This window comes from Mustela nigripes, chromosome 4 (genome assembly GCF_022355385.1).
Source record: "Mustela nigripes isolate SB6536 chromosome 4, MUSNIG.SB6536, whole genome shotgun sequence".
Taxonomy (NCBI): domain Eukaryota; kingdom Metazoa; phylum Chordata; class Mammalia; order Carnivora; family Mustelidae; genus Mustela; species Mustela nigripes.
The window spans coordinates 80,253,841-80,267,413 of NC_081560.1; the positions used below are offsets into that span (position 1 = coordinate 80,253,841).

Sequence of the window (13,573 nt, forward strand, 5' to 3'; positions counted from 1 at the left end):
TTTCCTTATAATAGTCATATTTTGAAAATTTGCTACTTTGAAAAGTGGGTGTTTTGTATGGATGCGTGGGTCCAGCAGTTCATTTTTTCTGATGTGGATTGTGGAGAGAAGAAGAGATTTAGCAAATCAATCACTTTCTCTACTTAAGTAAAGATAATTGTGCTTCTTAAAGACACAGTAATGCAATTATATTTCATTTTAACACATTTTTCTATGTATTCGTTAAATATCTCTGTGCCTACTATTTGCACGACACTGTAATAAAAATAGTGAGGATTCAGTGGTGAATGAGAATAAAAGTATATCCATCTAATCTGGAAAGTGTACAGGAGAATAAACACAAAACTCAAATATTTAAAGGCTTCTGGTGTTTAGTGGATAGAGGAGAAAATCTTTAGTGTGGGAGGTTGTGAAAGGTGATAGTTCAGTACTTGTGGAATTTATTCCATCACAATGAATGTGGAGGGTTAATTTCATGGAGAGGTTAGAGAGCAAACATAGAACATGGAAAAGGATAGTAAGCACACATGGAAGTGTATGAGGTTCCTTGGTGATTAGAAAATAAACCTTGTTATGGGACGTCTGGGTGGCTCAGTGGGTTAAAAGCCTCTGCCTTTGGCTCAGGTCGTGATCTTGGGGTCCTGGGCTCGAACCCTATATCAGGCTCTCTGCTCAGCGGAGAGCCTGCTTCCTCCTCTCTCTCTGCCTGCCTCTCTGCCTACTTGTGATCTCTGTCAAATAAATAAATAAAATCTTAAAAAAAAGGAAAATAAACCTTTTTTATAAATAAAATACTGTAACATTTTAATGAGATTTTTGGTTGTCTTTATTATTTAGAATGCATAGAGATCTGGAAATTTTCAGGTCCTTGAATTCACTTGTCCTTCTCCTTCTTTCCTACATGCTGATATCTGCCCCATATTCATCTGAATGCCTTTTTTTCTCTCATCTTTCCCTCTCCAGTCAAGAGATGGTGAAGACATTCACACATTTATGCTGATTAGTACCAGAGAAAGTGATGACCTCCAGTCTAGGGCACATCTTTAAATAACCTCTGGCTAGCTCTTTTTAAATGTCCAACTTCCTTTCCAACCACCCTACCTTCATACCTGCTGCTTGTCTCTGAACAGATGACTGTCTCTTCTATTACAAAAGAAACAGACGCCAGTAAGTAGAACTGTCTCAGCTTTCTCATCAGGTTGCTCTGGTTATTTCCATTTACCCCAAAGCTTTTATATTTTCCCTCCAATCTCTATGGGGGAGCTATCCTCCCTTCTAGCCATGGATTAGGCTTCTCCTGGGTTATGCTTATTTCTTCACGTGTTCCCCACCTTTATGTTTGGATATGGGGGGGTGGTGAGCAGGAACAGCCCTGATCTAGAGCTTCTGAAGGACCTTGCTCCGTCAATATAGTACACGTTCTCTCCTGAATCTTCAGCGTCTCCTTTTCTACTTGTTGTTCTCCTTGTACATGGAAAGATGCCTAAATCTTTCCTACTAAAAAAGAAAAATAAGGGTGCCTGGGTGGCTCAGTTGGTAAAGCGTGTGACTTGGCTTAGGTCATGATCTTGGGGTCGTGGAATTGAGCCTGGTGTCGAGCTCCACACTCTGGGGAATCCACCTGCTGCACTCCCTCTCCCTTTGCCCCTTGCTCTCTCTCCCTCTCTCAAATAAATAAGTAAAAATCTCAAAAAAGAAAAAAAGAAAAGTGAGTACTCCTTGTTCTTCGTTCTTTTCTAGGTGCTCTTTGTTTTCCCTTCTCTCCTAGATTCCACACTGTTTCTCTCATTACCTTTATATGTAAGGTTTGGATAAATTTCTCCCACCTTATTTGATGACTCCATAACTACATCCTCTCTTGAAATTTTCCTCTTCTCTGGGTTTTGTCATATCACTGCTCTTTTGCTACTACTCAGATCTTCTGTCCCTTCTTGTAAATGTTATTTTTCAGAGTTCCAGTATTGGGTATTTCCTTCCTTCTGTACACTGTCCTTTGGGAGTCAGATATTGACTTACCTATGTTCTCTATATACACTGGAAACAGCAAATCTTTATATTCTTATTGGAAATTGTGAGGACTCCAACCCAGGTATATTCAGTTGCCTACACATGGCTCTCTCAGAAACATGTCTAATAGAACGAATAAAAGCAAACACAATCATGTCCCTCTAAATTGTTCTTTCTCCTGTGTGTATATCAACATGTCCTATCATTGTTTAACTGAGGAACTCCATGAATTATCCCCAAATTCCACTCACTGTCTACATCCCATACTATGTGAAAGCTTGTTGTCCACACTTCAGATTTTTTTTTTTTTATTGAGCTAATAGTTTCTTATATTTAGCCTTTCCTCTACTTTTCTCTATCCTCTTACTACCACTGAGCTGGTTTAAATCCCTCTCATTTCTTACTCGTCTAGACCTTCCCTTCTTATTTTTCATTTTCCCTCTGAGCCATCATCCTCTTTGCTATCAGAAAAAAAAATGGTTTCATCATGTTGATACACACTTGCTGGACCTTGTTACTCTCTAACTCCGCCTTTTCCATGATCTCCTCATTATTTTGGGAATACAATCTAAATGCTTCGGAATGTTATTTAAGACCCTTGCTCTGGCCCATCTGTCTGCCTGAATTTTGTCCCTGCCGTGCCTGTTCCCACCTGAAGCCATTTGTTGAACCGACCTGGACTCCAGCCATTCGGGCTACTTGTAGTTGCTGCGTGTGCCATGTTTTGTATTCCCTCTGCCTTCACGTTTTCTTACTTGCCTTCTCAGTTTTTGTCAAATTCCACTTGTCTTTCAAATTTCACTTCAAGCAGCTACTAGCCCACAGAGCCTTCCCTGTCTGTCTCCCTGCCCTACTACCTTAAGAGTAAACTCTTAAGTGATTCTCTGTTGGTCCTGAAATGTATCCCACTCATGGGATTCAGGACACACTACCCCAAAACACGATACTGAATATTTTAAGCTGAGGGAGTTTGAGAAATGGCGTGTGCATGAAGGACTTTCTGACCTTTCCCTCATAGGAAGGTTGCCTGCCCTAAACCCAGGGGAGAAGAACATGCTTATCTCTGAAGACAAGGGACAGAGAGAAGACTGAATGAATAGGCTTTGTTAGGTTCCCTCTAGTTTATGATACATGGTTCATACTCTTGTCTCTATGTATCTTTCCCTACTTTCTACTCTTTATCGGATTAGCATAAGAATGCTCAGGTTTAACCATTTCTTTGGGTCTCCATTTCCTTATGAAAGTTCTCTTGTCATGTAAAATATGTATAAAATAGATGTGTCTTTTTTTCTTTCTTAACTGCCCTTTGTTATAGGGGCCTTCTATTGTCCAACCATTCTTTAAGTTAAGAACTTAAAAATGTAGAAGAAAAAGATACTTTTCTTTTCCTACACCACCATGTTTTTGTTCTCTTCTGCCTTTTTCCTGCCAGATCTGATTTCAAGACCAACCACATTATAAGGCATATATCTTTCATTTCTACATCTGGTGTTTTTAGTATCTGTTGAATGGGTTAACAGCAAACAAAATCTTCCTTGTGGAGTCCTGTGTTAGTTTCCTATTATATGAAAGGGATATATCCTCTGTAATTTTCTCCAAAATTTCGTAGTAGCTTCTGGGGATATTTAATAAAATAGGGCTTAGTGAGTATATGTATGTGCGTGACAGTTTACCCAGAAAGAGAAAGACTGAGAAAGAATCTGCACAGATGAGGGTTTTCCGTTGTGTAATTTTTCACTTTCATGATGAATGGGATCTTGGCTTATTTCTTGGCCATTATAATCTTCAATTCCAGGTTTGAAAGGCATAGTACTTATGAATTTTAGGAAAACCAGGTAACACCCATATCTATGAAAAATTATCCTTGCTCCCCTGAAGTGTTCTTGACAGCTTGTCATGGATGGCAAGGAGACTGGATAGGTCCTTCATTGCTTTCAGCCAAAATAGATTAAACTCGATGAACATTAGCAGTGACAGTACACTCAGGTATCAAGTTAGAATGCACATTTTGGATCACTTTAGCATAAATCAGAATTCAGGCATGAGGTAAGTTTTTTTTTTTTAAATATATATTCTTTGTGTCTTAGTTTCTTAGCTAAAGGGATATATAACACTTGTTACTGTTTGTTGATGTTGGGAATTATTTTTAAGAAGAGCTGATTTATTTTCTCTGGGTCTTAGGACTTGTTCACTAACTGCGTGGAGAAATGAGATAGTCTGATGTGAATTAGCAGATGGCATCAGGGGGGCACCTGGGTGGCTTGGCCAGTTACACATCTGCTTTTGGCTTAGGTCATGATTTACAGGTCCTGGGATCCAGTTCTGCTTCAGGATCCCTGCTCAGCTGGGAGTCTGCTTCTCCCTCTCCCTCTTCCTCTGCCTCACCCCGTTCCTGCTCTCACCTGCCTCAAATAAATAAATAAAATCTTTTAAAAAATGGTGTCAGTGCTCTTTGCTCCTGCCTACTCCCTAAAGTAATCTATTGTTCTGAATAGAAAAATGGAGCTCAATTGTATTTATATAATCATAGTAGTAAGAATATTAGTAGTTGGTATTTGTAGTATTTTTCAAATGGATTATCAGGAAAGAAGGATTTATTTTGCCATTCAAGCTCCTTCTGGCTGGATTAAGAACCACATTGACCTGAGACAGATTAACTGGAGAAAATCAAATTTAATAGCATACCTGTGGGGAATCCAAACAGACATGGAAATTCCAAAGGCGTTGAGGCTTATTTTATGAGCTGAGGAGGGGAGAGGGGTCTGAGGATACAGAGGTGAGAAAGACCATTAGCAGGAAGGTGAGAGGAGGTTCCCTATTAGGGAGATAAGTGTCTTAGGTAAAGAAGAATCTCTGGTCATAGCTGTCTTCCTTATATAAGTAGGCAGTTGAGGGGGAGGTAAAGAGCTTTTCCTGAATCTACTGGGTTTTGATTGCCTTTGACTCAAAATCGTGTTCTTGCCAAAGTGGCCCATTTAGGGCCCATCTTGGTGGCCTGCCCTTGGCCCCTACAATACGTATCAGCTTCTAAACAGCAGGAAATATAATATTAGAGTAATGTGACGGCCTTCATTTTAGTGGTTCTATAAATTTCTTTCCATACTCTCCTCCTGTTTTGTTTTATTTTCTTGATAATTTTTTTAAAAAAAAATTCTTGATAATTATTTACCTCTTAAGGTTATATTTATAAGCCTTGGTTAATAAATATTCTTCCTTATCTTCATTTGTGTGAAAGTATCACCAGCTTTTATGTATTTCATTAGTTAACTAGTTCGCTTCACATGTGAGTCAAACCTCTGTGTTTTCTTTAAAGCATTGCATCCTTTTTCTGTGACTGACTTTGTTTTCCTTGTTCCTCTTTAGTTTGTCAGTTTATTATCTTTTGTATGTTCATCTGCACCTCATTGAAATCCCTTTTTTACATTATGCTCCCCCCGCCACATTTAATTTTTAAAATTCTGTTATATGTAAATATATCTGACAAAAAGTTGGTAACATTGTAGTTCTCTTGGAATTCTTATCTTTCCAAGGAAAAGAAAGACAAACATAGTTAAAATCTCATGATGGAGCACTTATGAAATACATAGTTAATTTTTAAAACAACACTTTCCTAAGCCACTCTTAGATGTGGTCTCTTAAAGGTGGGAGAACACTTGGTCCTAATAAAATTTGAAGAAGTAGAATAAATAGGCAACAGATAGATACACATGTCATACATATGTAGAGAGAAGTTCAAATTCAAATATAAGTCATTTCCTACCATTCTTACTAGTGTTTTCTTATATTTGCATGGGCAGAAAAGAATACATATCATGTGTCTTTTTATAAATAAGCATGAATAAATGCAATATATGAAGGGATTACAAACTATATTGATTTGAATAAGGAACATTGTGTGCTCTTCAGTAATATCTCTAATGACAGGAAGAAGTAAGACCATTGATTTAAGCTTTCCTAAAATGTCCTGATATCTGTAACTTGTATTTTAAGATCTCCATTTCATTAATCTGAAATATATACATGCAAAGGATTTGAACTGAAATCTTTCAATCGTAATTTTAGTGCTCAGAAACATTCCTTTAAAACTTCATCCTTGAACTAAGAATTCAAATCTAAGAGTTTAGCTAAGGAAATGAAATACTTTTAAGCTTTACACCCTAAGATATTTGTTGCTTCATAATTCATAGTGGTTAAGGCTGATGATCTTTTAACAAAAAAGGATGGTCAAATATATTATGGGATATAAAGATAATAGAATATTAAGTGGCCATTAAAATACAGTGTTTATAAAATATTTGTAATGGCATGGGAGAATATTTATCATATGACGTAAAAGCAAACAGAGATGTGAATTTTACATAATAGGCTTTCAACCATGTGAAAGAATTTTAAAAGACCAGAACATATCAAAATGTTTGGTGGAATACATCAAAATATTCCCAGTGGTTATCCCTGGGTGATGGAATTATGAGAAATTTAAAATTATTTATGTTTTCTTTTTTCAAATATTCTATATGTAGCACATCCTTGGTATTATATTAAGAATACTTACAAGCTAAAGGGTAAAGTTCAGTTTAGAATATTCTATTTTTTTAGAATATTAAAAATATATAGAATATTCTATTTAATATAGTAATTATTTGTAATTAATTATGTAAATATATTATTTAATATAGTAATTAGTAGTTAATTATTAATATAATTCTCATAAAAATTAAGGAAACATGTACCCTCCTATTGGACAAGACATCTATGGCATTTTCTTTTAGTTTTGTGGCATCTCAGCATCCCAAGAAGCTGACCACTGAAGGTTCATTGGTTTTGTAATTTAAAAGTGGGTTGGGAGGGTGGACATAGTAGGAACTTGGAGGGGGAAGAAAAATATAAAGGCAATTTAATGAATTATCTACAGCACGAGTATAGTATGTGTGTGGTTTCAGTTTGCCAGAGATCTGATAGAACGTTGTCTTCTGATTTCTGCAGCATCAAGTCATGGGTGGATAAAATGCAGGAAGACCTGGTCACACTGGCGAAAACAGCAAGCGGAGTCAATCAGCTCGTCGATGTGAGTGACATCCCGAGAACTTTGTTCATCTTTTCCTTGATTTGAATGCTGTCCTACCTTTTAGGAACTGCACTTCTTCTTCTTCTTCTTCTTCTTCTTTTTTTTTTTTTTTTAAGATTTTATTGATTTATTTGCAAGACAGAGAGATTACAAGTAGGCAGAGAGGCAGGCAGGGGGTGTGTGTGGTGGGGAAGCCGGGTCCCTGCTGATCAGGGAGCCTGATGTGGGGCTCCATCCCAGGACCTTGGGATCATGACCTGAGCTGAAGGCAGAGGCTTAACCCATTGAGCCACCCAGGCGCTCCATAGGAACTGCGCTTCTTCTTCTTTTTTTTTTTTTTTTAATTTATTTATTTAATTGACAGATAGTACAAGTAGGCAGAGAAGCAGGCAGAGAGAGAAGCCGACTCCCTGCCGAGCAGGGAGCCTGATGCGGGGCTCAATCCCAGGATCCTGGGATCATGACCTGAGCGGGTCGCTTAACAGACTGAGCCACCCAGTCGCCCCGGAAATGCACTTCTATATTATGAATAGGACATGATTTTTCATGCGAATTGGGTAGTGGGATCAGACAAAGAGCCTTGGTACTGCTAGTTATTATTATTATTTTTTAAGTTTTTATTTATTTGAGATAGAGACAGAGAGCATGTGTGAGTGCAGGAGCAGGGGGGTGGGGTGGGGTTGGGGTGGGCAGGGGCAGAGGGAAAGGGGGAAGCAGACTCCCCGCTGAGCAGGGAGCCCAGTGTGGGGCTGATCCTAAAACCCTCAGATCATGACCTGAGTGAATGGCAGATGCTTAACCGATGCTTAACTGGTGACCTGATACTGTTAGTTATTGTGAACAAAAAAATGCCATTCCTGAACAATTCATGTAGCGTTCTCAACACCCGTTACCGCTTACCTACAGTCTCTCCTTAGATGAGTTCATGTGATGTGTAGATTCCCCTAGAACTCATCTTGGGGTTTTATGCTCCTGTTCTTCAGAGTATATTTTAGAATCTCTCATGCAGTGGTGACTTGAGGTCCTGTGATGGATTCTTTTGAATATCCTCAGTGGGAACACATGTTCTTTCTTTGAGGGTAGATTTTATTTTTAAAAATGGTTGGAAAGTGTTTATAGCCATGTCTAGAGACTAGAGTGAGTCATTGAGATGGGTAATAAAGATTTTTGTGCAAGAAAAGAAGACACTCTAAAATATGGTTTTTCTTACGATTTATGAAATGGCTATGAGAGTCACTCCAAAATGATTCTTGAAAATGATAGCAACATATAAATGATAGTAGAGCATCTTACATAGATTATTTTCCCCAGATAAGAGTGTTTATATGTGTAGGTTTCACAAGAGTTTTTTAAAAAATTAATTGTTGGGGCGCCTGGGTAGCTCAGTGGGTTAAATCCTCTGCCTTCAGCTGGGGTCATGATCTCAGGGTCCTGGGATCGAGCCCCGCATCAGGCTCTCTGTTCAGCGGCGAGTCTGCTTCCTCCTCTCTCTCTGCCTGCCTCTCTGCCTACTTGTGATTTCTGTCTGTCAAATAAATAAATAAAATCTTAAAAAAAAATTGTCATTTCATTAGAGTCTCTACTTGCTTTCCAGTTCTAGCAACAATTTGAAAGTACTTTTATCTTGTGTTCTTCGTGATACAATGAGACCTTTTGTTTTCCAAAAATGTGATGAGTCACAGAGATGAGATATGGTATAAAAGTCAATTCATGGAGGGTATATGAATATTTATCATAGGAATATATATATGTTAGTACTCTTCCCTGGGACACACTGAAATGTATGGTTACCTCATGTATTGATCAAACTTTATGAAGAAACATACCAAAGTATGTTCAAGAAACTTAAGTATTTGTGAGATGAGATAAGAAATGTTTTGGGAAGTGAAAAGTGTTCTTTCTGAATAACAGTGACTAAATGTTTTAATTCTAATCAACACTTATGAAGCACAGATTATGTCTCAGGCTCTGTCCAGGCTGCCAAAGGCTGACAGAGATGCAGTTCCTCTCTGTAGAGGACTGACACTGTAGGACTCAAAAATCCCCCTTCAGAGTAAGAAGGTTCCTGAAAGCTACTGTAACCTGATGCTTGGGGTCCTCAGTGATTGTCCTTATAGAAAAAAGGTGTTAAGGGACGCCTGGGTGGCTCAGTGGGTTAAAGCCTCTGCCTTCGTCTCAGGTCGTGGTCCCAGGATCCTGGGATCGAGCCCCGCATTGGGCTCTCTGCACAGCAGGGAGCCTGCTTCCTCCTCTCTCTCTGCCTGACTCTCTGCCTACTTGTGATCTCTGTCTGTCAAATAAATAAATGAAATCTTAAAAAAAAAAAAAGAAAGAAAAAGGTGTTAAAATGTCAAATTGGGCAGCGTAATAAAGTGAGCCTCTGTCAAAGTGATGGAGTTTGTGGAAATGAGAAAAAAAGAAATGAGAATTGGCAGATTCTGGTTAGAAGTTATATGACTTTCTTTATTGACAGCTTGAGATTAAAAATAAACTGCTCTTGGGAGATCTTCTTCCCTCCTCTCCACTGTTTCTCTAGCCTCAAAAACCACTTTCTTGGCTGACCTCACTGCTCCTTTTGGTTTTCATCTGTGAACCGTTTTATTGAACCTGCTTTTTGCAATGAATCACTTAAAAAAAAAACTCACCTGATTTCCATTATGGTTTATCAAGTATAGATTACTAAGAACAATGCAAATCTTGAATGAATAAATGGCCTAGTCTGAATTAGGATTAAAAAAACAGAATGGACAGGAAGAAAGAAAATCCCCACAATGTTCTGTTTATGAGACATGTACCTAATAAAGTGACAAATAAAAAATACAAATAGAAAATTGTATGTTATGTAACAGGAAGAGAGAGAGAGAGAGAGAGAGAGAGAGATCGCGTGCACATGCAGAATCTATTATTGGAAAAAGAATTTAAATACTGAGACACATGAAGAGTGTTATTTTGTATAGATAAATGATTCCATATACCCCTTTCCTTTTGCTTAGAAAGCAAAGGTCCATGATGGGGGCCAAAGGGTTCTGTTTCTTTTTGGCCATGAAAACCTAAAACACAGAGTAGCTGAAGGGCAGCAGAGTTGAGAGTGACTTTATGCAGAGTTTGGGGTTATTAGATGCACAGTGAGGATCAGAAGTTGAATAGAGAAATTTAGTAGATTCCTAGGTTGATATTTAATATTGTAGAAATGATAGTTCTTCCCAAATTATTTAATGGAATTGTTTCTAATGGCATCAGGGAGTACAGCTAAGTTTTTACCTAAAGGCCCAGAAACAGCTCCAAGAGGCAGCTTAGCTAAAATCAGACATATTTCCAATTTTATAAAAAATGGCTTTCTAGCATCCTCAAACACTAGCCTAGGGAGGGTTGATAATGATTAAGGCATTGTGTTAATTTAAGGTGGACATTGTATTACTTTGATACATTTATGTATTGCAGTATGGTTATAATGATATCTGTCATATTATATACCTTTAATACATTGTTATTGTCTGTTCTTATACAGACTTTCAGATTATTTCTTCTATTTCTTGAAAAATGCCTTTTATATTTTAATGGGGGTTGAATCTCCAGAAGGCTTTGAGTGATCTGGCAGTTTTAACAATATTAATTCTTCTAATCCATGAGCACAGGATGTCTTTTTATTTGTTTGTGTCTTCTTTGAAATCTTTCAACAAAGGGAAGACATTTTATTACTTTTAAACATAAACACATTGGGATACCTGGGTGGTTCAGTCGTTAAGCTTCTGCCTTTGGCTCAGGTCATGATCTAAGGGTCCTGGGCTCTCTGCTTGTATCACGCTCTCTGCCCGGCAGGGAGCCTGCTTCCCCCTCGCTCTCTACCTGCCTCTCTGCCTACTTGTGATTTCTCTCTCTGTCAAATAAATAAATAAAATCTTAAAAAAAAATAGAAATAAACATAAACACACATAGACATACAAATTCCTGTAGCTGGCAAATGGAAAGGCTGATCATTATATATTAATGAAGAGATAACATTTTAAAAATAAGATGGTCTAAATCTTAGAAACAAAGTTGTTTTTTTTTTTTTTTTAAAGGAATTATTTATATATTTGTCAGAGAAAGAGCTCCAGCACAACCAGGGGAGGAGGAGGGTCAGAGAAGGGAGAAGCAGACCCCCCAACTGAGCAGGGAGCCCGATGCAATGTGGGACTCGATCCCAAGACCATAGGACCATGACCTGAGCTGAAGGCAGACACTTAACTGACTGAGCCACCCAAGCATCCCGGAAACAAAGTTTTTAACTTTATAAAACACTTACCAGCAACTATTTTCTCATATAATAAGTGATAAAATATTTCATGTAAAGACATACTTAAATTTCAACCAGTACCTAAATTATCAGGTATTCTGAATTAATAGGTTCTATAATAATGAATTTGTTTTATGAAAAAGATTTTTTTTTGGGAGGAGAGGGAGAGAGAGAGAACATGCACACATGTAGAGGGAGGGACAGAAGAAGGGGGAGAGATTTTTTTTTAGGATTTCATTTATTTATTTATTTGAAAGAGAGAGAGAGAGAGCAGGGGGAAGGAGCAGTGGGGGAGGGACAAGCAGACTCTGCTGATCGCAGAGTCTCACATAGGTCTTGAAACCAGGACCCTGAGATTATGACCTGAGCCGAAATCCAGAGTCCAATACTTAACTGCCCGAGCCACCCGGGTGACCTTGAGAGAGAGAGAATCTCACGTAGGCTCCAAGCCCCAGCTCGACCCAGATGCTTGATCTCCTGACCCTGAGATCAAGACCTGAGCTGAAATCAAGAGTGGGCTTGATGAACGGACAGAGCCACCTAGGTGCCTCATGAAAAACTTTTTTAAAAGATAGATTGAGGGCTGCCTGGATGGCTCAGTGGATTAAGCCGCTGCCTTCGGCTGGGGTCATGATCTCAGGGTCCTGGGATCGAGTCCCACATCGGGCTCTCTGCTCAGCGGGGAGCTTGCTTCCCTCTCTCTCTCTCTCTCTCTGGCTGCCTCTCTGTCTGCTTGTGATTTCTATCAAGTGAATAGATCTTTAAAAAAAATAAAAAAAAAAAAAAGATAGATTGATAAGTACAGACTACTGTTTGCTTTTCTATAAAGTTTAAAAAGAGCAAACAAAATAGAACTCTGCAAAGAGGTCAGAGAGGCGCAGCTGCCCCACTTGAGTGATGCTGTTCCATGGAGGGGGCTGGGAGGAGAGCAAATCATGACACCGCAAGCAAATCACGAGCGTCTGGGAGTTTGTTGTTGCTTTTGTTCTCTTTCTTTGCACTTGTCCCTTTCCCTTTAGGAATCCAAGGCTTTCTCAGGGCCTCCTCTTTATTACCAAAAAAAAAAGGCTGATGATTTTCTTTCACATTAAGTCTATAGTAACTCTTTCGTCTCTAAGCAGAACAAATTTGATACTAGGCAGCTAGTATGAGGACTGTATTTTGAAAGAGGTAGAGTTTTCCAAACAGGTCATTCCAAGTACATCTCTTTTCCTGATGGGGGTCAGATGGGGGTGGTGGGGACCCACAGAATTGGACTGAGGTGAGGTATGTGATGTACCAAGGACACAGAATTGAAGGAGGCACCAGTTTGGAGAGTCGTCGAGTGAGTGAGGAGCTCCTGAAATTTCGTGCCTGGGTCCTCACTTGACTTGGGGCCCAGGGACAATAAGGACCTGACTTGCTCTATATCTTCTGTTCCGTGTGGCTGGAGACACAGGCATTTGCAGCCTTCTGGAACCACACAAATCCTAAGCCTTTCTGCTACTTTTTCTTCCCTGTTCCTTTCCCATCCTACATATGATATCAGGTTCTTTTACAGGTTTTTGTTTTTGTTTTTGTTTTTTAATGCTCTGTAAGCTTCCCAGACTCATTTTGTGTTTATGGAAGGTGCACTGGCTATTCCTGTATTTATTCATAACAATATATGCATTTTGAAATCTCCGCCCTCGTTATCTGACACTGCTCCATAGTCCACTTCTATTTCAAGTTTAATGCTGTGTTGGTGGTCTGGGAATCCCCACTTTTTCTTAACAGAGATTATTATATCCTTTTAGCTTTCTAAGAGAGTTGAAATTATGCCTGTCACCTTGTTTTAAGGCTTTCTTCTTAACTACAAATTCTTTCTGGTCTCTGACATGTTTGGCTAGAATATGCAAGCATATTTAAGAAAATTTGGGGATGGGCACCTGCGTGGCTCAGTTGGTTAAGTGACTGCCTTCAGCTCAGCTCATGATTCTGGCGTCCGACGATCGAGTCCTGCATTGGGCTCCCAGCTCCATGGGGATCTGCTTCTCCATCTGACCTTCTCTCTCATGGCCTCTCTCTCTCTCTCATCTTTAAAATATCCCCCCACCCCAGAAGTGTATTTTTGAAGATAAAATCATTCAGCAGTGGCATCATCATAGAACTTGCTGATTTTTGATTCACTGCTGTGATTTCATAGAGTTATGTTAAAATCAATACCTTCACATTTCAGTGTGCTCTTAAAGCTGTCAATATGAAAC

At 38.8% G+C, this 13,573-nt stretch overlaps 1 protein-coding gene across 2 annotated transcripts in view; it reads left to right on the forward strand.

Annotated features, from left to right (window-relative positions):
- Positions 1-13,573, forward strand: part of CACNA2D1 (calcium voltage-gated channel auxiliary subunit alpha2delta 1) — a 501,786-nt gene that overhangs the window by 84,794 nt on the left and 403,419 nt on the right. For both annotated transcript variants that reach the window (XM_059396947.1, XM_059396946.1), the window contains exon 2: positions 6,991-7,072. In XM_059396947.1, the coding sequence (XP_059252930.1) occupies positions 6,991-7,072 (82 nt within the window). The remainder of the gene's footprint in view (positions 1-6,990; positions 7,073-13,573) is intronic.